The following is a 26447-nucleotide window of genomic DNA, read 5'->3' on the forward strand; positions in this document are numbered from 1 at the left end:
CAGGAGTGAAACTCGGAGAGGTAAGTCAAACTGGCCTGGCAACCTGGCAACAATAAAGTTATTTTTTGAAGAGCGATTAATAAAAACATGACTAACGGCTTACTGGCAAGCACAACCCACACTGCACACTCCAGTTGCCTATCTTTAGTTAATGACTACAGTGAGATAATGAAGCCACACTGGATGTGGAGTAATTGCAGTTTCCTGTGAGCACAGGAAACTCTCGCCTATTCTGCACAGGCAATGTCCTCTATTTCACAAGGCAAAATCATCATGGGTAATCAATTATATGCAGACACTAATTACTGACTGTCTGGACTGAAGCACCCACTCTATATGGCTGATCAGATCAGTGAGCGGTATAGGAAAAAAGGAGGAGGGGGTGACTCATGTCATACATAGCCTCATTTCATGCTGTGCAGAAAAGCATGGATGGATTACTGAACTGGCCCACCAGGCACAGGGGCCCAAAGTTTTAGGTGCCCTCGCCTGCAAAATGTCAAATTAACACCAATCAGTGAAGACTTAAAAAGATTACAAAGGACACAAAAACACCACAAAGAGATACAAAGAAATTGCAAAGAGATGCAGCATAACTATAAAAAAGGGCAAAATGACAAAAAAGACATAAATTCCCTCGCAAAAGACACAAAATGACCTCAACAAACCCCAAAATTACCTCAAGGAGCCACAAAATTACTAGACCAAGGCAAAAAACAACCACAAGAAGACACAAAATTACCTCAAAGACACAAAATGGAGAAATAATACACAAAATTACCCTGAAAGACACAAAAAGTGACTAAAAAGAGACACAAAACAATGTATTAGGAGAGGTGATGGGGCTTTTTGAATGTCTCAGCCCAGGGGCCCATTATCTCCTAACCCGCCCATGGCAAAAACCAATGTTGACTAACAGATAAGAGGAAACCAAAAAAAAGCTTGATCTAGCACTTATTATCTAAATTAAGTCTGTAATCACAGAGTCTTTTTGATCAAAAGGATAAAGCAGAAAAGATCATTTTTAAAAAGAAAAAAGAAAAGCAGGTTCATACTCTAAAGCAGCATTTTCCCTGAGAAACAGCCACAGCACCTCTATGACAAATGCCAGCAGGATACTCTTGCAAAGAAGATAAGGATACATAAAATTTCACAAGGTCACCAGCTATAAACTCCAAATGACACAACATAAGCCCCTTTGGAAATATTAAAGTGATTTGTGGTTTGGTAAACGACTCGTAAAATACTGGATGGCTTTGCCAGAAAACACTCACGGGCCAACTCTGCTACCTGAAGTTGTTCTGCCCACAAAACTGCTCCTGACACATGCTGCGAGTTTCCTAACGGGAGTCACATTTGCTTCAATGCCACATTCATTAACCACGATGTTAAATAAAAGCGTTATCAGCTGGTTTTTTCATCCACAGACGACGTCGTGCACAGCCAGCCGAGCACAGCATTCCTGTATGCGGACGCTGCCGTCTGCAGCGCGGCCGGGCTGCGGAGGGCAGGAATCAGCCGTTTCTCTCGGTAAAACAAACAGCCGTGACGGTTTTAAAAGACAACATTTGACCGCGTGAAGCCTTTAAAAGTTCAAACTCTTTGAAATGTTCGTCAGCGTTAGTGTGGAAATTAAATACTCACCCGTGAATACAGAGAAAGCGACAGTCGAAGCGTCTAATAGGTTTCCTGTTCGAAAGTTGCCGTGTGTCAGTGGGAAAAAAACATTGTACGCGGAAGTACACATCAAAAAAAAAAAAAAAAAGCACAGGGTGATCAGAAGGCGGATACAAAGTAAACATTGGCTGCCAAAAAAATCGATTACAATGTGTCCCATAACATAAAAAGCGCTTTACATGCAACTTTTTTTTTTCTTTTTTTTGCGCTTTTCCGGCTCGATTGAAAGTTTTTTAAAAAAGTAAACCGTCTAAACGGGTTGTTTCCGCACTGTGTTACACAGTAACTCGTCCCCATTCAGTCCTCACCCGCTGCTGTACTGATTATAAATATTTTATAAGCGTGATATTTACGATTTTACATGTGCATTTTGTAAAAGCGACATGATAGTCTTTGGTATGACAGAGTGTTATTTGCACTTTGAAACACTGCTCTCATATGCTGTCCATCATTTTGATATTTTTTAATTAATATTTTTTATTTTTTGCTGCTGAACTACCCACATTAATGATAAATCACCCCACTTTTACATTTTTTTCGCAGCTGGTGTGCTACATCTATTTCATAATCAGCTCAACTTAATCTATAAAGCACCTTTCATACAAACATTCAACCCAACGTGCTTCACATAGCAATATTAAAATAGCACAAACATAATTGAAAGGATAACATCAATAATTACACAAAAAGTTTTGCAGGGCTAGAAAACTATAACAATAACATATTTTTCAAAAGCAAACACAAAGATCATTAAAAGTCTATAGAATAAAAAGAAAATAAATAAAATGATTTAAAAACAAAACAAAACAGCAGGGATAAAATAAGGTAAACCAACTTAAACTTAAAGAATAAATAAATAAAATGCACACATTACAGTGAAGCCATGAATAGATTATAGGCTAGTTGTTTCAGCGCCATAAAGGACGTGAAATCAAAGCGACTGTTTGCAGAGTTGATTGCTCAAATCAAACTTTATCTGCTCGGGCAACACTTACTTCCTCTATTCTGGCCTCCTTCCGCCACCTTGTGGAGAAACGCAGGCACGAGCTGCAGATCCTGCTCACATCTGCACATTTACTCACTCGGCTGACCTCAGAATTTGACCTGTACTCTCAAAATAAAATGTTTGAAAATCTTTCAGAAAATCGTTAAGGTTTTTAAGTCACAACAGAATAAAATATCAGATGATCTTCATCATAAACAGTTTTCATGAAACTGTAGATATTCAGAGACATTCGAAGCCTATTTGCTCATGTCCGTTTCTTAGATTTTGGAATACAGGTCGACACAGCACTGTACAATGTACCTCTCTATTTAAATCCTATTTAATTTACTGAAGCTTTTAAATACACTGCCCCGGCTTCTTGGAATAACAAACAGAAAGACCTGAAATTGTCTGAGCTGATTACTTTGGGGGATTTTTTGACAATTCTAAAAGATCAGAAAATAGCAGTCTTGGTCAGTGTGATTGCTACTCAAATTTTCACTGAAATCATTTTAGAAAACTGTATATGTTTATGTATTTAAAGATCTTTTTTGGGGTGGCTTTTTTGGCCTTTAATGGATAAGACATAGTAAGTAAGTGTGAAAGGGGGAGAGAGAAGGGACGACATGCGCTGTGGCGAGGACACAGCCTCTGTACATGGGGCGCCCGCTTTACCAACTGAGCTAAGGTTTTTAAATGTTTTTTGTAATTCATGTTAACTAGATGTTGTGCTTACTCATTTGTGGTGTGAAACTGCTGACTCACCTGCTTATGTTTATTGTTGTAGCAATGTTTAGGCTGCCCTTTTGGCCAAGTCACTCTTGAAAAAGAGATTTTAACTGGCTGCACTGGCTGTTTGTCTTAAAATAAACGGATAAAAGGACCTTGTCACTTCCTAACAAAGGCATAGGTTTCATTTCAGTATTATGGGGGACACATATGAAACGAAGGGTTTAGCTCTGCCAGAAAAATAAGACTCAAGCATGTAATTTCCTGCACTCTGGTCATTTTTATGCACCAATTTGTGCCTTCTCAGCAAACAACTCGTGGTGTAGATATCTGTAATTTTATCAGAGTAAAGTTCCTCTGCTAATTAAAATGTTTTCATCAGGGAAAAATGCACATGTACTAAACTTTGAGAAAGAAGTTCGCTGTCCCCCCGGACAATCTACGCCTGTACTTTTCTCATAGAGTCAACCTCTGTGTCTGTTTTTCCATCAGGTCCACTCCTCATTGTTTGTATCATGGTCATAACCTTGATTAAATCACACATTTTGGGCGGCTGCCATTCGTCAGTTTAAGATTGTTGCTGTGATAGTCGAGAACACGAGGTCATAAGGTCATTTCATTGACTGTGAGAATGTACAAACACTCCTGGGTTTTGCCCTTAAAGTCCAAACTGTGTGAATGTACTTAAATGATGTTTTCAGACCTCATACATCATGTCACTGATTGTCACAACTGCAGAGTTTGACATGTTTTTCATTCAGGTTATGACTTAAACATTTTTTATTGCTGTCACACAACTTGGATTTCAAACTAGTAATTGCGGAGATCACAGTTAAGGAAAAAGATACTATTTTCTTTTTTAAAGATTATTTTTGGTGCTTATTGCCTTTATTTGATAGGACAGTTTAAGCACAAAAGGGGGAGAGAGAGGGGATGACATGCAGCAAAGGGGAGAGGTTGGAATCAAACCCACGGCCTCTGTGACCAGGACATAGTTCTGTACATGGGGCGCCCGCTCTACCCGCTGAGCTACTGTACGCTTCAAAAAAGACCAGTTTTGTGAATTCTTATCTTTTTTTTAAATTCTCGTCATGAATTGGAAATATGGAAAACGCCTATAAAAATGTAACAGTAATTAAATACAAGCTCCAAAACTGTGTGACTGCATCATTATTATTGTTACTGTTGTTGCTATATACATATTGTTATTATTATGGGAAAAAAAATAAAGTGTGAGTATTTTTACCAAATTATTGTAGCTACCAGTAAAAGTTAAACAGGAAAACAATAATTTGAACACACCAAATTAGTAGTAAATTGTAAAAAATACAAAACCCCATTAGGCTTCAAATCTACATATTACTATTTTTGGCCATTCCCTGATTATTTAATTGTTTGTTTGTTTCATTTTAAAAATTTAGAGCAAGCAACACTTTTTGCATTCTGGTGAATTTATATGCACCAATTTGTGCATTTTCTGCATTAATTTATAATATAAATGTCCTTAATTTTGACAAAATAAAAGTCTCTGCCACTGTAATTGGGGGAAGGGGACGACAAATACAGATGGTCGAAATATTTAGGGGGATGTGTCACCTGTGTTCCTCCTCCCAAAATCTAAACCTATGATTCCTTTAATGATTTTGTTAATCTGATTAAATGACAAACTCAGTGGTCAAATCTGAAATATCAATATTATACTTCACTGTCTATCAGAGATATAAAATGACCAGATAGAAAAATGTAGTCTCATTTGAAAAATTTAAAGATTTTTTTTTTTTTTTTTGCCGCTCGATGTCATGCAATAAATGCACAGTCAACAACAGTCCACTATCCAGAATAATGTTTATTGCTTTTGAAGATATTAATCTTTTTCTTCTTTTTTGCACTTTCCATTTTTCCTCTTTACAGTAAAACAAAGAGAGATGACAGGTAAAACCACTGCATTGTCATTTTTGGATGTGTACACACACATACACACACAAAGGAAACAGTATTTACAGCTGTTAGTTAGTGAACTTGACGTTTGTGGAGGTGACTGGAAGCCTTTTCCCATAGCAACTCAACAAACATAGAGCTTTACATTAACTTTACAATAGAGCTTTCACAACTAATCGTATACCGCCACTGTTTGACAAACCATAGGCTATAAAGGCTATGAAGCTGTACAATATGGTTTAGTGTTCACTCTGTGCAGAGAAACGGGGCCGGAGGAACGATGTCGGTCATTTGATTTGCAAACATAAACAGTTTTAGATTTAAAAAAAAAAAAAATGTCCTCAAGCAAAACCAATTGCCCTGCTGCTGGCATGGACAAAAAGTACTGATTGAAAAATAAAACAGATTTTCGGGGAAGGATTTAAAAAAGAAAATGCAAAGACCAATATTATTCACATTTGACTAATTACAGTACAGTTACACTGGGTGAATGCTAACTATAAAAATAAGTCTACCGGCATATTTTTGAACCCAAAGGGTTCGTACGTTTGGGCGTCTGGCAAAAATGACCAAAGGGCACAATTAATTGGGGTCGAGAAAATCAGACACAATTCCCAGTGTGAACTCTGTCCTCATCATAGAAAAACATCTTCAGAGTGCAGATCTTCTGCCATTAATAATTTAAACTTTGATACACCTAAGCTTATAATTTTTCCAACATGTTTAAATACTGAATTAAATCACAACAATACAGCTAAATCTTATCAGAGTGAATAATAATTAAATGTAATGTACACCATAATAAAATATATACACTGAAATATTCATACAAATTTCTAGTTTGGTCCGGCTCCCTTCGCTCTCTTTTTCTTTCCTTTGAGAAAATGTGCAGGAAAATACTTGAACCACAGGACAAAATAAATATTCACAGACTATCACAGTCAACACTATAAAATATATGGATTTTAACATTTAAATTAATCCGCAGGAAAGAATATCGTAGCCTATAAAAAGAAAGCGCAAAATAAACTAAAGGGCGACGATTTCACAGGATTACGGAGGTGAGATGATTTCACTGAAGGAGACTTTAATCGAAAGGACCACTGGGTGGCAGTATTTGACTATGTCTCAAAAGTCATAGTGATTATAGATAGTCCAAATCTCAAGAATTACAGGACAAATCTGTAAAATTGGATCGATCTGAGCATTATTTGTTGTTCTGTTCTGTTAGTATAGGGATGTTGTTTGTTAATGTTTGTCAAGGCCAGCGTTGCTGTGTTGCAATTTACCACCTCGCTGCCTTCTATCATAGCTCGGCCGCAGACAGCAAATTGTAGAGTCCTGCTGGCAACGCGTAAAACAAGTCTACAAAGCATGGAGCAATCATTTGGTGTGAGAGATCAAAACAGAAAGGACAAGATGGCGATGCAGACAGCCGATACCGGCAAAACTGTACGCCCCATAGAGTCTAAGATGGACGAGTCGGAAGTGTAATGGACTGTGGGAAAGTTAAAAACTTACACAGCAAACAGGGAAACGGTAATTTCAGAAGTAAAGAGCAGAAGTGCCTTTCCTTGTAAAAAGTATCTATCGAGAGTGATTGTGGATTTGACATTTTAAAGCAGAACAGTGTCTCCGAGAAAAGAGAGGAGAGAAAAAGAGAGTTATCAGAGCACAGACTGGCAAGATGGTGGACGCGGGAGAAAATGTATTAGCTGTGTATCATTTTGAGAGTCTCTGTCTCCCTGTGTCTTTCATGCAGAGCCATGGAGGGGGAAAGTGATGGAGGCAGGGACGGGGGCGGGGGACTGATGGGCATCAGGCTCTTCAGAGGATGCGGGGACACTGTCGGGGGAAGAGAGGAGATGGGTGGCAGCACGCTCCCTTTCTTTCCGTCCAGCACTATCTGTGATCGGTTCGCCAGGCTGGAATCCTTCCTGATGCTGAACTCGTGCTCGTTTTCGTTCTCCGAGCTGCAGTCGCTCAGATCTGTGATCTCCAGGTCTGAGTCTGACTCCGGGTCCTGCTTCACCCCTCCTCTCCTCTCCGTGGGGCTCTGCTGCCCCGTCCCAGTCCCGGCTCCCAGGCCGACCGCTCCCAGCCCCAGACTGAGCCCCGTGCCCGGAGGATTGGCCTCCACCCTCTCTCTCTCCCCCAACGCCGCCCCGTTGCCAATGTCCGTCCGACCCATTGACAGGCTCCCGGGGTAGGGTGGCAGGCACAGTCTGACCGGCTGACCACCCGCCGTGCCGTTTGTCCCTCCGGTTTGGCCCGCCGCTCCCCTCTCGCCCCCACCTGCCTCCCCTGGGGGGAGCAGGGAGGAGAAGGGGTGAGGCAGCTGGGAAAGGCTGCTCTGCAAAGGGTTGGGGTAAAACTGGGAGGGGTAGAGGGAGCCAGGGGGCAGTTTGGGGCAGTTATTGAGAGAGAAGGCCCCTGGGAGGTAGGGGTTGAAGCCCCAGGGGTAGTCAAAGGGTGGGTTGCGAGGGTACGGGCCCAGCAGGGACGGGGGTTTGGTGTAGCACGGGGCACCTATAAGACAGAGAACATCCAGGGATGGCGGTGAGCTCTCATAAGGGCCAAAGGTTTCTTGACATACAACATCCAAGAATGTTCACTAATTATGCTCATCGGTATTAGCAAGTCTAATCAGAAGCCACAGGGGCCGATTCTGCTTTCAACAAAAAAAAAACCAAAAAAAAAAAAACCCGATGGTTCATTTATGCATACCGGTACTGAGCAGTGGCTGAAAACCAGATGTGAAAAAAAAAATCTAATCAAGCAAAGTTTACATCCTCCAAACGTTGTACTATGTGTTTTTGTATGTTAAAAAAAGGAGATGGGCTGCCACTGCCACACATCATCACAGCGGTGACAGTCACCTTGTTGAAAAATGCAGCAGAGAAACAAAAAACAATGCATCAGCGCCCTGCTCCGTGTGCTTCCAGAGGTTAAGCAACTGACAGAAAGGAAACTTGCAAACTGTCGATCTCCTGTACCCCGAATGTTCTCGTGTGTCACCCCATCGTTTTAGATTAAAACCTTAAGATGGAAGCAAATTAAACATAGCACCGCATTTGAATTCAGTTCCTTGTGAGCAACGCTCGGTAACAGAAAAAAGGGGGTAAATTTGAGGTGATGCTGGAATTCAATTTTAATGAACAAACAAAAGCGTTGCCTCTCCACCTACTGTACTTCCTTCCAACTGACAACCAACTCAAAGATGCTCTCTCTCCGCTGCACCCTCCACCTCTCTCAGCCTTCTTGCCTCTCTCTCTCTCTCACTCTGTTATTTACTATGCAGGGCTAATTTGACAGTGGTGAAGTCTCTGCGTGCTGGGCCAGGAGTAGCTGGCAGACACATGAATATTGAATCAGTCAGGCAGGCCTCACTTGCTTATGAAAACACAGTAATGGGCGCCCACAGGCCACAAACTGAAGCCTGCACCCTCAATTAGGGCCTTCCTGCCTGGGAAGGGATTAGGACAGCAGGGACACATGGGAGGGAGAGGAGGGTGAGAAGGGAAGAAGGGGGGAAAAGGACCTGAGGACAAACAGAGTCGGGGAGGAGGAGGAGGAGGAGGAGGAGGAGGAGGAGGGGGCAGGTTGTGTGATGAGGAGTGCATGTGTGTGTGATCTGTTTACACACTGCCTCTCTGGCTCTGCACACACATTCTGATGCACGTATAGAGCGCGCAGGAGTGCAAACAAAGGCAGACGCATTAACGAGCGTATAGTGATAATTATGCAAACAAATAAGTGTGTTTGTTTCAGAAAGAAGGGGACAAATGCGGATGACGGTGCCGAAAAAGGTGGATGATTTCTCCAGCTTTCAACTTGTTTCTTACCACTGCTGAAATGCATAATTCACAAGCTAACCTGGTCTCTCTCACCTGAAGCGCAGCCTCACTGCGGGCTGCGATGGGACAGCCATCTCTCTTATTTCCTTTAACAATAAATGTTCATGCCTCCCCATATCCTCATTCCTCTCCCCGCTCTCCTCTTTCCCTCTACCTTCTCCTCCTCCCTTTGTTTAAGAAGCTCTGTTTGTTGCCTGTGCGCCTCGTGCCGCTTCGGTATAAGCTGTCTCTCTCCTTACCGAGAAGGCTTTGTCTCTGGGATACAGAAAGATTCCTGTTTTTGCACCGGCACTCAGAGTTTCTGACAAACTTTTCTCCTTCTGTCAGCTCACCTGAACTGAGGAAGGGGAATGTATCCAGCCTCAGCTTGTCTCCTTCGGGCCCTGGCGCCGCGGTGCCTCGATCAAACAGGGACGTTCCCCTGCCAGAGTCTGGCAAACGAGGAAACAGGGACTGTATGGCCTGAGCGGCAAAGAGAGGGGAGAAAGATGAAAATGAGTTTGCATACTTCCAAAACAGAGCACACATACTGCTACAAATCCACTCTGATGGCGCTGCAGCGACGTAGAGTCATATGTCGACAGCAGCGCCCTGCAGAGTGTGATGCAAACAGTGACAGAGTCGCAGCAAGGACAGGATAAAAAGGGGTGTCATGGGACTCGGGGTAAAAAGGGAGGTAGGAGGACGCAGAGGCTCAGAGACTCAAAGGCAGGAAGAGTACAGAGTCAAATGGAGACCAGCGATTAAGATTGTGGGCACAAAGGATAAATGACGAGGAGAGAGGGGGATTGTGGGCCTTCGTCCTGCGTGAAGGGACACAGGACGAATAGGACTGAGATCTGAGAGAACGACATCCATTCAGGATGCGGGGCAGCTGCGTGTGTGTCTGTTATCGCACATATTTTTGTCTGTAAAATCCATGAAGGAGAAGGAGGCAAGGTAAAATAAATGAAACAGTTGAATCTCAGGAATCACAGGGACAGAGGGGGGGATTTTTCCCCCCCCTTCGCAGGACTTTGGATCAATAGTATCTGTCACCCCGCAGCCCCAAGTTTGAAAGGCGAGACTGTACTCCCAAGCTGCGAGATCTGCGTTGCTTAACAAACCGCATTAATGACCCGCCATTGATCTGATCTGACGCGACCCCTTTGCTTTCTATTTCTTTCATTTTCAATCGATGACAGATGGATACGCCATCGGAGACGGGGATGAGAGAAGGAGGGGATAACGTCTTCTTTTGTTTTAAGGACAAGTTAAAACCGCCCCCCCCTCCACTGTCTCCTTCAGAGTCTGTGTCTCCTTATTCCATCTTAAGGAGAGCGCAGACAAATGATGGATGAGTCTCTCTTACTGTACTTTCAAGTTACTTTCTAGGACATTAGTTGCTTAAACTAAAATTATCTGCACACTGGCATTCACATCAAAGTTAAAAAAAAACAACTATTTATCCATAATATGGTGTGGAACCTAACACATTAAAATGAATTTGTTCATTGTTTTAATTTTTCTACATATGTTATCACTTTAAAGACCCATGAGTAAAATCATGGCATCATTTTTTAACTGAATTCTGACATTTTTCTTTCTCTGATCTCATACCATTTATCTCCTTAAAAATTTCACCATCTCTCTGGGCAAATACTAAGTATTCTATTACAATCACTATTAGAGATGGTGAATGAAAGATAGACGCAATGATTACCACCTATTCTCTTGTTAAAAGAGAACGCACAGCAGGGGCCTGAGAAATACAACAGCAAAATCACTACGGTGAAATGGATTTCAGTTACCTGAATTAAATCACTATTAATAAAAAATTAAGGCGTTGAGCAGCGTCCCTCGCTATTTCTCCTTCAGTTTCTTTGTTCCAGTTTTCTGTTTTGTTTTTTTAAATTCCTTGTGTATTTCAAATGCTATGTTTATTACCACACACTTTAAAATCAAGGAGTTAAAAATAAAATATAGTTATTATAATTTAGATTTCAGTCTGTAGGTGTTAATTTCTGTTCATTTTTTATATCAGTGGTTTCCAACAGGTCCAGATTTCTCCTTAGTCATAAGTTCAAGGTCCACATTTTAGAGAAATTATATTCATATTCAATTCTATTTCACAAAATGTGAACAGCATGTTGGCACAGAACACAAAGAAATAAAAGATATTGTAAGAATAAACAGAAACGGCTCTTTAAATAAAAGCTCTGTCCCAGAAATTCACAGCACTTTGTGTGTACTCACGTGCGGACCACAGCTCTATATTATCAAACTTAATTATCTGCATTTTTATCATACAAAATATATCCATCTATCAATCCCACCATCTCCCAGTCCCTCCGTACCTCTGGGCTGCAGTCTGGTGCCGTGGAGCCCCCATTGAAGTGATTCTGGGCCAGGAAGAAGGGAGAGTTGGCCATGTCCAGGATGGGGTAGTTCACCAACACCACCTTACTGAAGTTAAACTTGTAGGTAAAACGCTTCCCTTTGGTTTTGTGCAAAATGCGCTTGTTGTAATAATACCTACAAAGACGGTGGAGAGGATATTGAAGGAGGGATGGAGTGGGGGGATAGAGGATAAAGGGAAAAGGAAGAGGAAAAGGAAAAGAGGAGGGAAGGATTAATATAATGCTCGCATCAAGGTTCTGTGTTTCACCGCTAACAGAAACGAATAAGTAAACAACTTCAGCGCTGTAGGACAAGAGCTATGCTGATTTCCCACTGTTTTTATTCATCTCCTCCTCGCTCGAATCAATTCATGTCTGACTGCCTTGATTCAATACGATATGGTTCTTTAAAGGGAAATTTTATTCAGCTGTTAACAGACAAAAAGCCAAAAAGCAGAATCCCTTTGAGCCTCAGAGGCCCCGAACATACAGTCAACATAAGAATAAAAACAACAAAAGAAAATACTCCTTTCACTGTTCACTAGATTATATCAATTCAAAAACAAAATGTCTGATTGTGATATAATATGTTATGAATTATAGGATAAAATAAATGAAAAGATACAATTATGATCCTTAGAAATATTGGTGTCTTAAAATGACAAATTCTGCATACTTTTACCAAGTTAAAAAAAATGTAATGTAAATTTGGTAAATTTTTGGATGGATTGATTTATTTTTAATCATCAAACGAAAATTGGGCTCTGAAACGTGATATCCAACCCAGTTGATGTGTAAATGTAAACGGCACTGAGATGCCGCCACTGTTTTAGACAGCAAAGCACATTTACAAAGACAACAAGAGGAGTCTCCATGGTAACGACCTCAGGTGTCTCCCGCTGGGCATGTACAGCCGTCGTCATGCCTGTTTCCTGTGCCACCCACTGAGGTGTCACAATGTACAGTCTGCCAGGATGCGAGTCTGATCAACAGTAAAGGAAAACATGGAGCCATCTGGTTCAGGTAAAGGAGCTGAGTGCTCAGGTGGGGGAGTGCAGAGGAGTGTATTTGTATGTGCGCACGCGTGTGTGTGTGTGTGTGTGTATACGCTACAAACTTAAAAACCTGCACATCTTATCGCGAGACAGAAGTTTAAATCCCGGACGTTGTTTCTTTGAGCACTTTTTTGTTTCAGAGTGACCACAGTGAGTGCAGCAAATACAGAATGCATTAGACAACCTCAGCATTAAATACTGGTGAGCAACGGCTCATTATGCAGACGCACGATACCAACAAACACAGCAGCATGTAAGTATCAGCATGTATCCACAGTGGCTGCGCCCGGCGCAATGATGTGTACGTGTTTTGCTTTGCGTGGCAATTGTGCCGTGGCCCTTAATTGAGCAATTAAGTGAGGCTAATTAAGAAGGCTAATTGTGGCCCCAGCCAATTCATAACAATTAGTCTCTGACGACAGCCCCCATTAACAAGAGGCCAAAGGAAAGCAGAGGGAGGGGGCTGGGGTAGGGAAACAAGTCGGGGTAGTGTGTATTTGCATAAGAAAAGTGTGTGTGGAGTTGGGAGAGTACACTGCTGAAGGTGTGGAGTGTATCATTTTAATCACCTTCGGCAAGTTCGGTGCCGAGCAGTTTCCCCGTTTTCCACTCCGAAGAAGTCCAAGCAATTTCAGACTGGGGCTTAATTTTGAAATCCCTATTGAATTTTTTATTTGGCAGCTCAATGGTGAACTTTCCATTAGGATGTCCACAGATAAGGAGGAATTGAGGGTATTGACGTTCCCCGGGAAAAGTCCCACCTTTATCTTTCCATTAAACCAACATGAAAAAGAGACACGTTAAGTGAGGATTCGGCCAAACAAGAGTAAACAATTAATGTAAACCAGAGCGTGATAAACATCTTGATTTAACCGATACCAGCAGTGTTTTTGTTGGCATTCAACACATCATGTACAAACCTCAGTGCCCGGCTCAGCTTGTCGTAGTTCATGTGAGGTTTGCATTTCCGTATCCCCCACAGCCGAGCAACCTCGTCCGGGTCCTTGATGACAAACTCTCCGTAGTCCCCCTGCCACGCAATCACCCCCTGGTACTCCTCCTTCTGCAGCAGCTCCAGGATGAAGTGCCACAGCTGGATCTGCCTGGACCCGGGGCTCGACTCAGGCTTGTAGGCCCAGTCTGGGAAGGCGAACCCTGGGCAGAGGGGAGCAGGAAAAAGGGGAGGATGAGGTTAGGGCCTGTCATTTGTCCTGCTGTTTGCCAGGGGGGATCGCTGTCTGGATGACTGATGAGTGATGGAGGTGAGGGATGATGTGTTTAATATCACAGCACGTGCCTTGAGCAATGTTAGTCTGCGCTAATGCCCTCTAGCCTCAACAGATTGGTCAGTGGAGTGATGACAGCTCGCTGGGAGAGGTCTGATTGATGCTGCTTGGGCCCAAAAAGTCGAATGTATGCACATCATAGACGGAGTTAAGTAGCTTTTTTGAATCATCCCACAGTGAATCTGGCGCTAACTAGCCTTGTAAAAATATTAGATACACAACCAATTACTACCAGAGACTGAATTTGTTTACCAATGTGAGCGTGTATGGTTAACTTTTTTAAATAGCTGAAACTTTGAGGCGCATTTTTATCAGTTTGATTTTCATGATGATGGTTATTTTTTATCATAAACTGAATTTTGGCTGTCTGATTGCACTCGATTCACACACGTGACCCGGGTGAAGATTTAGAGATATGTTTGAAGATGCATGCTTTCACAAAATACATGAGAAATTAATGCAAAAAAAAAAGAAATTATACCCCTTGCATGAGCTTGATGGTGGGACTGACCTGGCGTCCAGAGTGCTGGCACCGGGGGGAGCAGCAGATCACTGACGCAGTTACAGTCCATACCTCCACAACACCTGAGCACAACAAAGAGATGACAAAGAAGGAGAAGACAAAATGAGTTAACACGGCTGACTTTGACATGTGCGTTTGTACACTCTGAAAAAAGGTGGAAACCAGAGGAGAAACATTTCAGAGAAAAACCAAAGCCAGAGACAAACTACCCAGCAGGTTTATATCACTGAGCTGAAGTTGAAGAGTGTAAACTTTGTTGAAAATAGGGGTATTGCATAAGGGTCTAAGGGCGCAATATGAGTTCAAAAACAAACTTTAAATCGAAGTGAAATATGGCAAGGTTATGTTTCATATGTCTTTGGTAGAGATCAGGTGTTTGATGGATGTGATCTTGTGTGGCCACCTGCGGCTGTGTCTGATGCAACACGGTGGACATCCCTATAGTGCATTTATGAACAGGAGGAATTAAATAGACTTTTGAAAACCAAGTTAGAGTTGAGACATATTATAAATTTAAAACAGGATCTTTTAATAGATAATGTGGTTTGGCTATTCCTTAGTGGAGCTTTTAAATTTGAAAACTGCACATTAGGTCAAAAATCTCTACGTGCAATGTTATGTTCAAGTGTGCTGCAAGAACTGGTAGGTTTAATGGTCTAGAAGAGCAAAGGCAGGTGTGCTTTGTGGTTTAGGCATTTATACCAATGAGAATAGCGTAAATAAGAGCAACGCCTCTCAAAGGGTTCCTAGGCAAGTTAGATTTAAGACTTTTTAAGACTTTTTATTGCCATTTGGAATTAAATTTAAGACTAATTTACAATAACCAAAACTTTAAAAAAATAACATTACCTCTATCAATTACTAAGGTTTAGGGACTATTTTGCACAAATGTTTATGGTAACATCAAACATGTTTTTTTTGTCTCATGGCAGAGAAGAGGGTAGAGCAAAACTGGGAAATGCGTGGCATTTGTTGGCAAAATGTATGTATGCCACTGCCTTGATTCCCATTGTGCTGAGTCTGAAAAAGTTTTTGCAAAAATATACCAGCCTTATATGCATTGCCTCATAGCGGTTTGAGCCATGCTGTAAAGTACTGGTCATATAGCCAGTTTTCCTTAAACTTGCACTCCCTTACGTTGGAGGATACAGTGACAGGTAGCTAGCAGACAGTGGATCACCTGCTCTGAACATCCCAGCTGTAAACAACAGGATTGTTTTTGGTTCCACTGGCCTGATCTGTGTGACATTAATGCAAAAGGTACTCTGCAACAACAGAAAAACAACTAGCAATAAATTTCTTCTTCCCATGTCTGAGCATTTTTAAGTCTTTTAAAATATTGGTTTAGGGATTTTAATACCAATTAAGGCCTTGTTATTAGATTAATGACTTTAAGATTTTTTTTTAGGGATCCACAGGAAACTTGTCTTAATGCAGTTCAGAATGACCAAAAACTACAGCCTCCAAAATTACCATAAGTTAAATTAGTTACTAAAAAAAACCACCTCAGTCAAAAAAAAAACACATAATAACCTTTACGAGGGAGGATTTATTCCATGACTGTTGTACTAGACTTACTCAGTTTTACCAAGCTGCACCAAATAACCTGAGAAAGTGTCTGAAGTAACATAAAATGGAAACGCTCAAGTACCTAAAAACTGTACTTAAGTGCAGTACTTTGAAGACATTCCACCACTGTTAATTACAGTTTTTAATTAATACTTGAAGACAGGAAAAAAAAAATCTAAATAAACTTCAGGTTATATTACGTAGCCATTAAAAAGTCAACAAATACAGTGATGATTATACTGATGTTCTCTGAACACTTCCAGGTTAGATATCACAAAGGACCAAAATATACAAAATATATACAGCTGCAATAGACAAAAGTGAGTAAAATGTATCTCTAAAACAATAACTAACTCAAATCTATTCTCTATTGTATTTGATTTTTTCTTAAAAAAAAAACTCAACCTAAAAATGACCATTTGGATATCAATTAGTCCCCCCATGTTACTTAAATTCATGAAGAAAACAGCAAACATATTGATTTATTGATTGGTTGCGGACCCATTTAACAGCAACAAAATTATATGAAAACATCTGTTTACAAACTCTCATACAACTCATGCGGTACAATCTCATTTATCCAGTCGTACGCTCAGTGCTTCCTAAACACATTTTTGGTAAAACATGAGTACCGCGAGCTGAGCTGAAAACTTATCCATGCTCTCTTCAAAGCCAGACTCTTATACTAAGATGGTTTATCTGAAGTGCATGACTGTTTGTAAACTGATGTTTTGATATAGTTTTTGCTGGTGGTAAAGGTGGTCTTCAATCAATCAATAAATCAATGTGTTTGCCATTTTCCGTGGATGCGTGTGAGAAAAAATTGAATGAATTCAAACATGGCATGACTCACTGATGTTCCTTTAATATCTCAGCTGTTATTTTGCATCATTCATCTCTACAAACTCAGCTGAGCACCTCATCTGTGAAAGCACCACAGGTGTGCACGAAAGCCTTTAACAAACTGTTGACTTTCAATCCATCGCATTGCGTCACACTCCTTTTTAAGATGCGAGCAGGTGATGTGAACACACCCCAAACAATAACGTGTGCGTTAAATGACAGCTAATAAAGAAAACGCCTGCCAAAGAAATGCATATAGACGTCTGCTGACAGGAGGAGGTGAGGAGATTTTAGTGTTTCCATGACGAGCGAGGGGACTATGAGACGTGATCTAGTTTGGATATCACAGTTTCATCAGGGTTGTTTTACAAAGCTCAGATGGAAGAGATACCCTGCTGCTACACTGGTATCTTTAATGCTGGCCTCTCTATCTCTCCCTTCACTCTCTGCCTCTATTTAATTATGCTCTGTGAATTTTGGATTTTCCCTCCAGCATTGAAATGGAACGTGAATTATTAAGGTGTGTTTGTATAAATTATTATTGCTAACTCCAGGCATTTCTCTCTCTCTCTCTCTCTCTCTGACCGACTCTATCCATCTCTCGCTCGCGCTCACCCTGCTTCTAGCCTTTGGATTGTGGCCCCTCTCACTCTCTCCTCCCTCTCTTCATCTTTCTTGTTTTCAAGCCGCTCCTTCTGTCTTCAAATATAGAGTTGGCATTCATCCTATCTCACTCACAATTTTTTTCTCCTTATCATTCATGTTATTTCTTATTTTTCATCTTTTTTTCTGTCGGCCTTGTGTCTCTGCCTGCGCTCACTTTCCCGTAATGAGTCAAAGTTATCAGCAGGGTTCAGATAACAGTTATGTCTTCACAAAAAGCTCCCCATTTCCACGTGGGATTTTTCCACGAAACTACACTACACGCAGCCTGTTAGATCGTTTTGTATTCAGTGCACCAGTAGGATATTAAAACACACATTGGCCTTCGCACAATTAGAAACGCCTCTCTTCCAAATGTCCTTCCATTAAAAGTTGATACAGCCTGTACATCTGACCGAAGGCCTCAGCGGAGACTGGTCCGTGTCTTTAAAAAATAAGATATTCTTTGTGTTTGAGGTAGTAATCTATAAGTTTCCTCTTCCCTGTGGGCTACAGGTCATCAATACTGCATCATCCGTTACATTTGCCATATTCTCGTGGTCCACCGCATGTATAAGCTGGTCTCCTCTGAGGATAATATACTATATGTGTGCTCCTATCTGTCAGGGTCTCTCCGGCTACCTCTCATACCACCTACACACCCGCCTACATCTATATCCATCCTCCATTTTCCCATCCACCAGCGTGAGTATACAGGTGAATCCTCCTTTCCTCTTTCCCACCTCCTTTCTATTCACACACACCTATCCACTGTCTGCTCCCCCGCCCCACCCATCTCCTTTTCTCTCCCTCTCTTCCTGCTATGTGTGTTTTGCTTCGGCGCAGTAATTTTCCGTTTGATTTCGGAGGTAATGCATTTTTTACAAATCAAAGAGGAAGCCAGGCAGCCCCCCCTCCTCCTCCTCGTCCTCCTCCTGCCTCCCCTCCCTCCCTCCTCCTCCCCTCCCTCCCTCCCCAGTCTCCCGTTCTCGCCCCCCTCGGCCCCCCAGGCCAGAGAGGAGATAAAGGAGCCCCCATCATTTCCTTGTTAGTTTTGATTTGGGCAGCGCAGGGCTTTCAAGTTCCCCCCATCACCCCCAGAAACATTATAACTAGCAGCCCAGGGAATACTGTTCCTCGTACGCACACACACTCTTACACACACATGCACAGACTGTCAGATACAGACGCTCGCAGATTGTAATGGATTGTACATGCACAGTAAACACACAGTCTCGAGCTGAAATGCCACAAATACACAGGTATTCAGGTAGCTGGCGCACACACACAGAGAGAAGCAGCACACAAAATAAGACATGGAGCCCATAGATATTGACTGAATCAATATAGACACACTAACACACATCTCACAGAGCTGAAAGAGAGAATGCACTTTGTTTACCGAAGATGGTACTGATTGAGCGCAGAGATGTGCGAAGACAAAAACACAAATGCAACACAGAGCGACTGTGGACACAACAGTCCAAACAAAGGACCTCTCGCCCACAAAAGGCCACCGAGAAAGTCTGGATGATGGATCACACAGTTAGCGGTGACAATGGCAAAGACATACAATAGGGGCACCGGGTTACTGTACACAGTCACATGTTGACAAAAGCACCTTCACCGTTCAAAGGAAACCTCAGCTGTGCTCCTCCACATGTTGTGGGCCCACACTAGTTTTAGCAAACACACATTTCTGCTGCAACCCTCTGGTGTGTTGATGAGTCAGAAGCTTTTGATAATTCAGTTGAAAGAGTCGACTGATTTTAGGGACAGTTTTCCTGTTTCTTTAGGATGCTACAAGGATGCAAGGACCCTTATGTCAAGGCTGAAATGTCTTTTGCTCCACTTTTTTTGCTCCAGAAAGGTCAGTGCACATTTTTCAAAATCATCTTTTAACCAACAATAATGTTGGGTTTTTTTTGGCCTTGTGGGAACGATGGAAACAAGCTGTAAACACAACAATTTAATATAAGCACCTTCCAGTTACGATTATTTTGGCAGCTCACAGTTGTTCATTTACACATGCAGAAGACTCAGAGCAACATCGGCATTCATTTAGAGCACTTATTTAGACACATATAGATTATATTTGTAGGAAGTTACAACAACACATTTACCTTCTTAGGAGATGGAGGCCATTTCAAGGAAAAAAACAGATCATGTTATTGTTTTTCCAATCTATAAAACAGAGCTTTATGCCATATGTAGGGTTGCAACAGTATGAGAATTTCATGGTGGGATAACCGCCTCAGAAAATAATGCGGTTTCACGATATAACAGTATTACATTATTATCATCAGTCAGAATGACCCTTAAAGGACTAAAAACAGATTCATTAGTTTTAGTTGAACAAATGTTTTATCTCTATAATTAAGACTTGAAACCCCTTTTTAAGATGGAAGTATGTGTAAAAAGTCTACCTTTTGAAAAAAAAACTAAGATAAAGGTGTAATTTTCCATCTAGCTGCATTTTTTTCAATATTGTAGATAAACAAATGTACATAGTTTTATAACCGTGAACTTTGATATCATGATATACCTTAAAACTGGTATATCTCTGCAAGCCTAGCAGTAAGGAATCGGTGCATGGTAAAGCTGTCTCTTTGATCGGCTTCAAGCTAGACTCTCTTTATGGCTATGTATTTGCTCAAAGACTGTGGATCAAATGCTTGAGAAAAGTTTTTAAACTGCATGTACTAAAAGAATGTTGTCTCTCGCAGTTAATATTATGTCCATTTTCTAAGATTTTGAGTCCCATAAGCTCGACTGAACAGGTTGAGGGACTCTTTTGTTCCTCAGTCTGTCAACCTAGAAAATCCAAGTATGGTCTCTAAGTAGCCTCAGTGTTATGGGGTTGAACACTGAATGAAAGACAAATGGTTAATTTGTTGCACTGCATCCACTTCTCGTAATGTCTGATGTGATTTTTAACATTAGTAGAGTGTTTTTGTTGTGTAGCTTAATAATGCTTATGTATTCATGTGAAGCAGTTGATGCTAGTGAAATTTCAATCAAATCAAGTCCCATGCTCACTTCCTTCCAAATATATGATTATTTTGCTATTTAATGTCCCACTTCATTCTCCCTTCTTACATTGTCCGTCTGTCAATTATTGGCAGACAGGTAGTGTACTGTGGGTTTTTAAAGCTTTTTCATACACTTTAAGAGGTTTAGGGAAACCAGAGAGTCAGCTGCTAATTCTCTGCAGGCTCATCACTACATCACCCCTTTCACATTGCATAGTCATTTAATCATTTCAAAAGAAAATTATATTGATTATAGCAGCTTTAAACTCACTTTTTCTTGATTTTATAGCTTTTGTTGTTTGCGCTCTTTGTCTCCTTATATGTATTTCTTCTTTGCCTTATTTTTCATTTCTTTTGCTTAAAAAGCACTTTGTTCCTTTTTTTGTATGCTTGTTTTACTTAAGTCTGAAATTTTCAGTCGTATTATTTCAACACATTTTTACTGAGTGGAATACATCTGCTGACTGATAACTGAAAAAGATTGGTGGATCGGGCATCGGTATGCACCAATCAAATACTGGTAATATATGAGTTTGTTTTGTTTTTTAAGATCATTTTTTAAGGCTTTTTACCTTTATTATAGTGGAGCAGTAGAGAGACAGGAAAGTGGGGAGAGAGAGCTGGAATGACATTCACCAGTGGACTGCTGCAAAGGCCTCGTCTATACGGGGCGCACAATCAACTGAAACATAGTTTGACACCAGGATGAAACGTCAGTGATCCTGGAACTAAATTTTTCTCGCTGCTCTAAAAAAGTAGCCTACATAGCAAGTAGCTCTGTGCATCCACCAGCAAATACTGCTTTAGAGGGGCGAAGAAGGTTTGATTTCTGATTAATAGTGTACCATAAGTTGTTAGCAAAATTTCAAATTAGATAATAAAAGAAAGTTCTATGGCGTTTATTCCCTATACGTATTTTCTCATGTTTTACAAAGGGCTGATTTTGAGCCATGCTATACTGCAATGACAGCAATCATTTCACATCCATACAGGGTTGCAAGTATATTTTTAAATGCAAAGGTAACAGATCAGTACTTGTTATCAGCCGATACGCAAGTTCAGGTATGGGAATCATTACTGCGAAGGTAAATATGGTATTTGAACATCTCTACTCATAACTGGAATAAAGTCGGGATGCACAATATTGGATTTTTTGACGATAAGCCTATATATAACCACTCATATGGCTGATAACCGATACTGATATCAACTTATCCACTTTTTTTTTAATTTTAGTGATCGTAAAGTCTCTAAGTCTGTATTATGCATACTCTTATCATGATGACCCACCAGCAGATGGAGACAAAAAATACAGTGCTTTTCAATGTATTCATTCACAGCACAAAATAAGAAAAATACCTCATCTTAGGGTTAATCATTCGCACATGTTCACTTTGTCAATTACAAAAAAAAAGTTTTGAGATATCGGCCAAAATCCGCAATTGGCCGATCCCGATATTACCGATGATGTGCCAATATTTTGTGCATCCCTAGTGGAAAGTCATATAAAATTAAGGTAATTACTTTTAGCTACAAACTTGATGTAACATGAGGCTCAGTATTTTCTGCTGTCGACAAACTATTGTCCAACAAAAGATCAAAACAAAAATTCAAGCCAAACTGAGTCCAAGAGTCCGAATTTTCTAAGTTTTCAGTTGTATGGACGAGATCCGAAATGGATGATAATTTGGAACGTAACATCTTCTTCCCAAACACGACTGACGGACACACACTGATGCAAGTTTGCAACCGGGCTGGTAATCTGTAGGACCAGGCCCGTCAGCAGAACTGGCGTAATCGTGGAGCCAAGGTTAGTAGGCCACCGACGGGAGCGAGAAGGAAACAGTGAGCGGAATACACTGTAGTACCAACTCTGTTTTGAAATTCTGCAGAGTGACTGGGGTAGAAGGAGGAAGGGGGGCGGCCTGACATTCAGGCAACATTATATCTCCAGTGCTGTCTAAAGAAGGAAAGAGTGATGGGTCACGATATAAAAAGATAGAAAAATATGAGAAGCATGAAGAGTCTGGCCTCTCCCGCTTTCTTTTTCCACTAGATGAAACGGGCTCTGTACATCTGTCTCATCTTCCTTTTTTTGGTTGCCCCTGAAAGAGGCCCAACTGAACCCTCTCTCTCTCCCTTTCTCTATACTTGCCTCTCTCCCGCTATCTCTGTCTCTCTCTCTCTCTCTGTTCCTCTCCCTGGTTAGCTCTGACACACTGGTCAGCCTCAGGGTGGAAGAACAGAGGGACTCTGCTATGGGTTTGTTAGAGGAGATGGAAAGAAGGAGAGAGGAGAAACAAGGAGGGGAGAAAGAGGGGAGAGAAGGAGGAGGGGGAGGGTTGGTCAGGAAGAGGGAAAAAGAACCTGTCCATCCAAATGTTAGAGAAAAGTCAATGCTGAATCAAATTTTAAATCTACAGAGGCCTAGAATTCTCCTGATTTAGCTAAATCGCTTCTATAATTTATGAAGTAACATTACCAACAGGGCAACAAAAAGGAATAATGATTTATTTATATCTGTTATTTTCATTAAATTGTTTTATGTCAGATTTTTTTAAACAAATTTTTTTTTTGTCTGTCTTAAAAAATCTTGGAACTATCTAAGCAATAACAGTTCTCACTTTTGTTATTCCTTGAATTGATGTGTTTGTAGATCCATGAATTAATAAAGTCAAACTGTGATCTCTAAGAACACTGGAAAAATATTTTGTACAGTGTTTCAAAGAGCTGCATACACCGACACTTTACGGGCTGTTTTTCAACTGTTGTTTCAGCTAAATGTCCACATGTTGGCTCCTTTTGTACTTTGAGCTCTGTATACCATACAGACAGAGCAACACTGTGATATGAACAGACAGCAGTGCAGTACTGTCAGTGTATTTAACCAAGATGTATAGTTACAGGAGTACTGAGGCTTTGTGACTCTCCAAAAGAGCACCCATTACTCCACACTGCAGGGGCAAAGTTAACACTGAGTCCTTCACACCGGGAGACCGGCTATCAGCTGACAGAGCCGGCTTTTTTTAAACAGGCAAAGAAATGTTTTGATTTTTAAGCAAATGTTCCCCAAACTGGAGTAAACTGTGCACAGGGACTATTTTTCACTCGTGGATTAATACACGTTTGGTGCCCCAGTGAGTGTTTACCAGGAAATGGTGTAAGGGGCTGGTATAAAATAAACTCTAATCGCCACGTTCATTATAACATTAGTGTAGATTCCAGGGGCGACGCAGGGGAAACTTCCCCCTCAATATTAAGAACATGTCCATTTGTCCTCCCAAAAATAATGTGAAAGTAGCAGAGTGTTTAATGCTCAAAATACTCTGGCAGAGGACCCCGAATCCCCCGTTTTATATTTGTCCCCGCCCCCTCAGCATTGAAAGAAAACCTACCCCTAGCATAATAATCCAGAAACATGTCAGCCAATTCAACATGGTATCACAGTTTGTGTTTTAAATGGGGCTGTCGGTGTTAATGCTTTTCTTGCAATGCGATTAAGGTTCACACATAACACTTTTTTTGGGTTTTTTTAAAATTACAAATTAATTGCCGGACGACATTCCTGTCTTTCAGAGTTTCTTTCGGGCTGAGTTTTATAGTGATTACACTGGTGTCATATGAAACTAGACGATCTGAGAAATCCAGTGATACCAACCATGTCATGCCATCTGCTCAGCGAGGGGGCTAAATAATGCTCCAAGACTAGGCTAAATGTCTGCGTTTTAAAAACATCATGGCCATTTTACAGGGGTCCCTTGACCTTTGACCTAAAGATAAAATGGGTTCTGTGGTTACCCATGAGTCTCCCTTTTACAGACATGCTGAATGGTAGTCCTAGGCAATTTTTTTGCAGTCATTTGATTTCTAATCAAGACAGTACAGTAAGACTTGATTTACCTTGTCAGTTTGAATTTAATAACTGTTTTGTTATGCAAAATAATTAAATTCTTAACATGTGATTAAAAAATGTGAAATGAAATTCTGCTATTAATTGTGATTACAAAAAATTAACCTATTACTAACCTGAGTTTTTGATCATTTTTGGATAACAATGAGGGTCTAAAACACAGAGGAATACGCACACTTGAAAAGGATAACTTCATTGTTGGATTTGTTGAGAGTAATATAAATATAAAATAAAAGCAGCCTTAGTTTCATTCATGTTGAAGTTTCGGAGCTCTAATGATTCCTACAGTCAGGTGAGGTTGAGACTGTTCAGGTCATAAATAGGATACAGTATCTTCTGATAAATAAGGAAACCTGTTTTTGGGGCTTTTCATTAAAGGTGGAGAACTCCAACAAGTTTAAGAGGAGGTGAACGGAGATGAGGATGTGAGCGCGTGAACCGGTATTAGTGTGGTATGGAGCGCCGGCCTTAAGAAAATAAGGAAAAGAAGGGGAAAAAAGGATGAAGAAAAAAGTATCAATCGATAGGGTTAAATTATTCATCGTCATTAATTATCGATCGCTCTCCGCTGCCGGCTCGTCCGCCTCGCGCCAGAGTTGAAAGGAGGGAAAGCGCGCTTTATTAAAACCGGCTCGAGCCTCATTGTTTCATGTCCCGCGGCAAAGAAAAAGCTCGAGTTTGGCTCTGCCCGCGCCAGTAGAAAAAACACACGCACGCACGCACACACGCGCGCGCGCGCACACACACACACACACACACACACACACACACACTCACACACACACACACACACACACACACATTGCTCCACCTCTCTCTTTTACGTTCTCAATCTCTCCTCCTCGCGCTCTCTCTCTCTCCGGACGCGCGGGAGGAGCTTTGGGGAGCCTCGCGCGGTGTTCACGGGGCGGCTGTGTCTCGCGTGGATCGATGAGGGATCAATGGCTCGCGCTGACTAATAGCCAGAGAGCGCCTTTGATCTCGCGGCTGAGAGATCAAAACCTGCGCGAGAGGGAAGAGAAATAGGAAAAGAAACTGCGCCGGCGAGCTGACCTTCACTCACACTCACACTCACACACACACACACACACACACACACACACACACACACACACACACTTACGCAAAACCCACGTAGCCTACGCACGCGCGCAGCTTTTAGGAATTTGACTGCAGGACATCCTAACAGCAAACAAACGATGAGAGATGCATCACTGACGAAACTATAGGCGAATACGCATTGGACACACTTACAGTAATAACCAGTCTATCTATAGGCAACCCTTCACACTTCCTCTCACACCACAAACACGCATATATATACATACACGCAGGTGCACGCGCACTAACTTGCTTCCTAGTCCTAGTTGTTGCTCTTGATTTTGACTTCCTAAGACAAGGTGATACAGTGAGAGCAAGGAGACCATCTGTTGTTTCCAGCGAGCAGATGAGTGTCCTATGGGCTCAACTTCACGCCTATAGAGACTCAAGAGGTGTGTGTGAACGTGTGTCTGCGTGTGGATGTGTGTGATGGATAAAGAGGAGGAGGTGGTTGCAATACCTTGAAAAGAACAGTTAGAAAAGGGCAACAAAACCATCTCAACATATAGTTAAATTTGTTTGAGATGTGTAAACAGATTGCTTACAAAAATGATCATGAACTCTTAAAGGAACCTGTAAATTTATGTGAGGAACACTGTAGTGATAATATGCTGTAAAATATAACAAGTGAATCTTACTGACAATCATCTTGAAAAACTGAAAAAAGTAAAGTAAATCTAACTATAAATCTCAATGTATGTTTACTTTATATCTAAGTGTTAAGTTTACTTCAAATTTAGCTGTATTTACTTAATTTTGTCAAGTTTTTGCACCTCGAACAAACTGACAAGAGAGATTACCTTGTTAGCAACTTCAGTAAACCTGTTAGTCTGATTTACCTTGATCATGAAAAAGAGGATTTTGGTAATTATTAAGTTAGAAGATCTGTGAATGCTGTTTTATTAACATGTTTAAGAATACA

At 41.1% G+C, this 26447-nt stretch overlaps 2 protein-coding genes across 9 annotated transcripts in view; both read right to left on the reverse strand.

The window, feature by feature from the left end:
• Positions 1–1744, reverse strand: part of arhgef1 (Rho guanine nucleotide exchange factor 1) — a 55282-nt gene extending 53538 nt beyond the window's left edge. For 4 of the 6 annotated variants that reach the window (XM_088084316.1, XM_088084315.1, XM_088084314.1 and 1 more), the window contains exon 1: positions 1645–1690. The gene's annotated coding sequence lies outside the window, so the exon portion shown is untranslated. Of the gene's footprint in view, positions 1–1644 lie in introns of all 6 variants that reach the window. The other 2 variants (XM_088084317.1, XM_088084318.1) reach the window with 2 other exon arrangements.
• Positions 1745–5253: 3509 nt separating this feature from the next.
• erfl1 (Ets2 repressor factor like 1) overlaps positions 5254–26447 on the reverse strand; it is a 107925-nt gene continuing 86731 nt past the window's right edge. For 2 of the 3 annotated variants that reach the window (XM_088084897.1, XM_088084898.1), the window contains 5 exons: positions 14387–14490; positions 13540–13774; positions 11523–11700; positions 9519–9648; positions 5254–7858 (listed from right to left, as the gene is read on the reverse strand). In XM_088084897.1, the coding sequence (XP_087941023.1) occupies positions 7041–7858; positions 9519–9648; positions 11523–11700; positions 13540–13774; positions 14387–14477 (1452 nt within the window). In that variant the 5' untranslated portion in view covers positions 14478–14490 and the 3' untranslated portion in view covers positions 5254–7040. The remainder of the gene's footprint in view (positions 7859–9518; positions 9649–11522; positions 11701–13539; positions 13775–14386; positions 14491–26447) is intronic. The other variant, XM_042489131.2, reaches the window with a different exon arrangement.

The sequence above is a fragment of the Plectropomus leopardus genome, chromosome 11 (genome assembly GCF_026936395.1).
Source record: "Plectropomus leopardus strain MGB_pleo_1.0 chromosome 11, ASM2693639v1, whole genome shotgun sequence".
In the NCBI taxonomy this organism is placed as follows: domain Eukaryota; kingdom Metazoa; phylum Chordata; class Actinopteri; order Perciformes; family Serranidae; genus Plectropomus; species Plectropomus leopardus.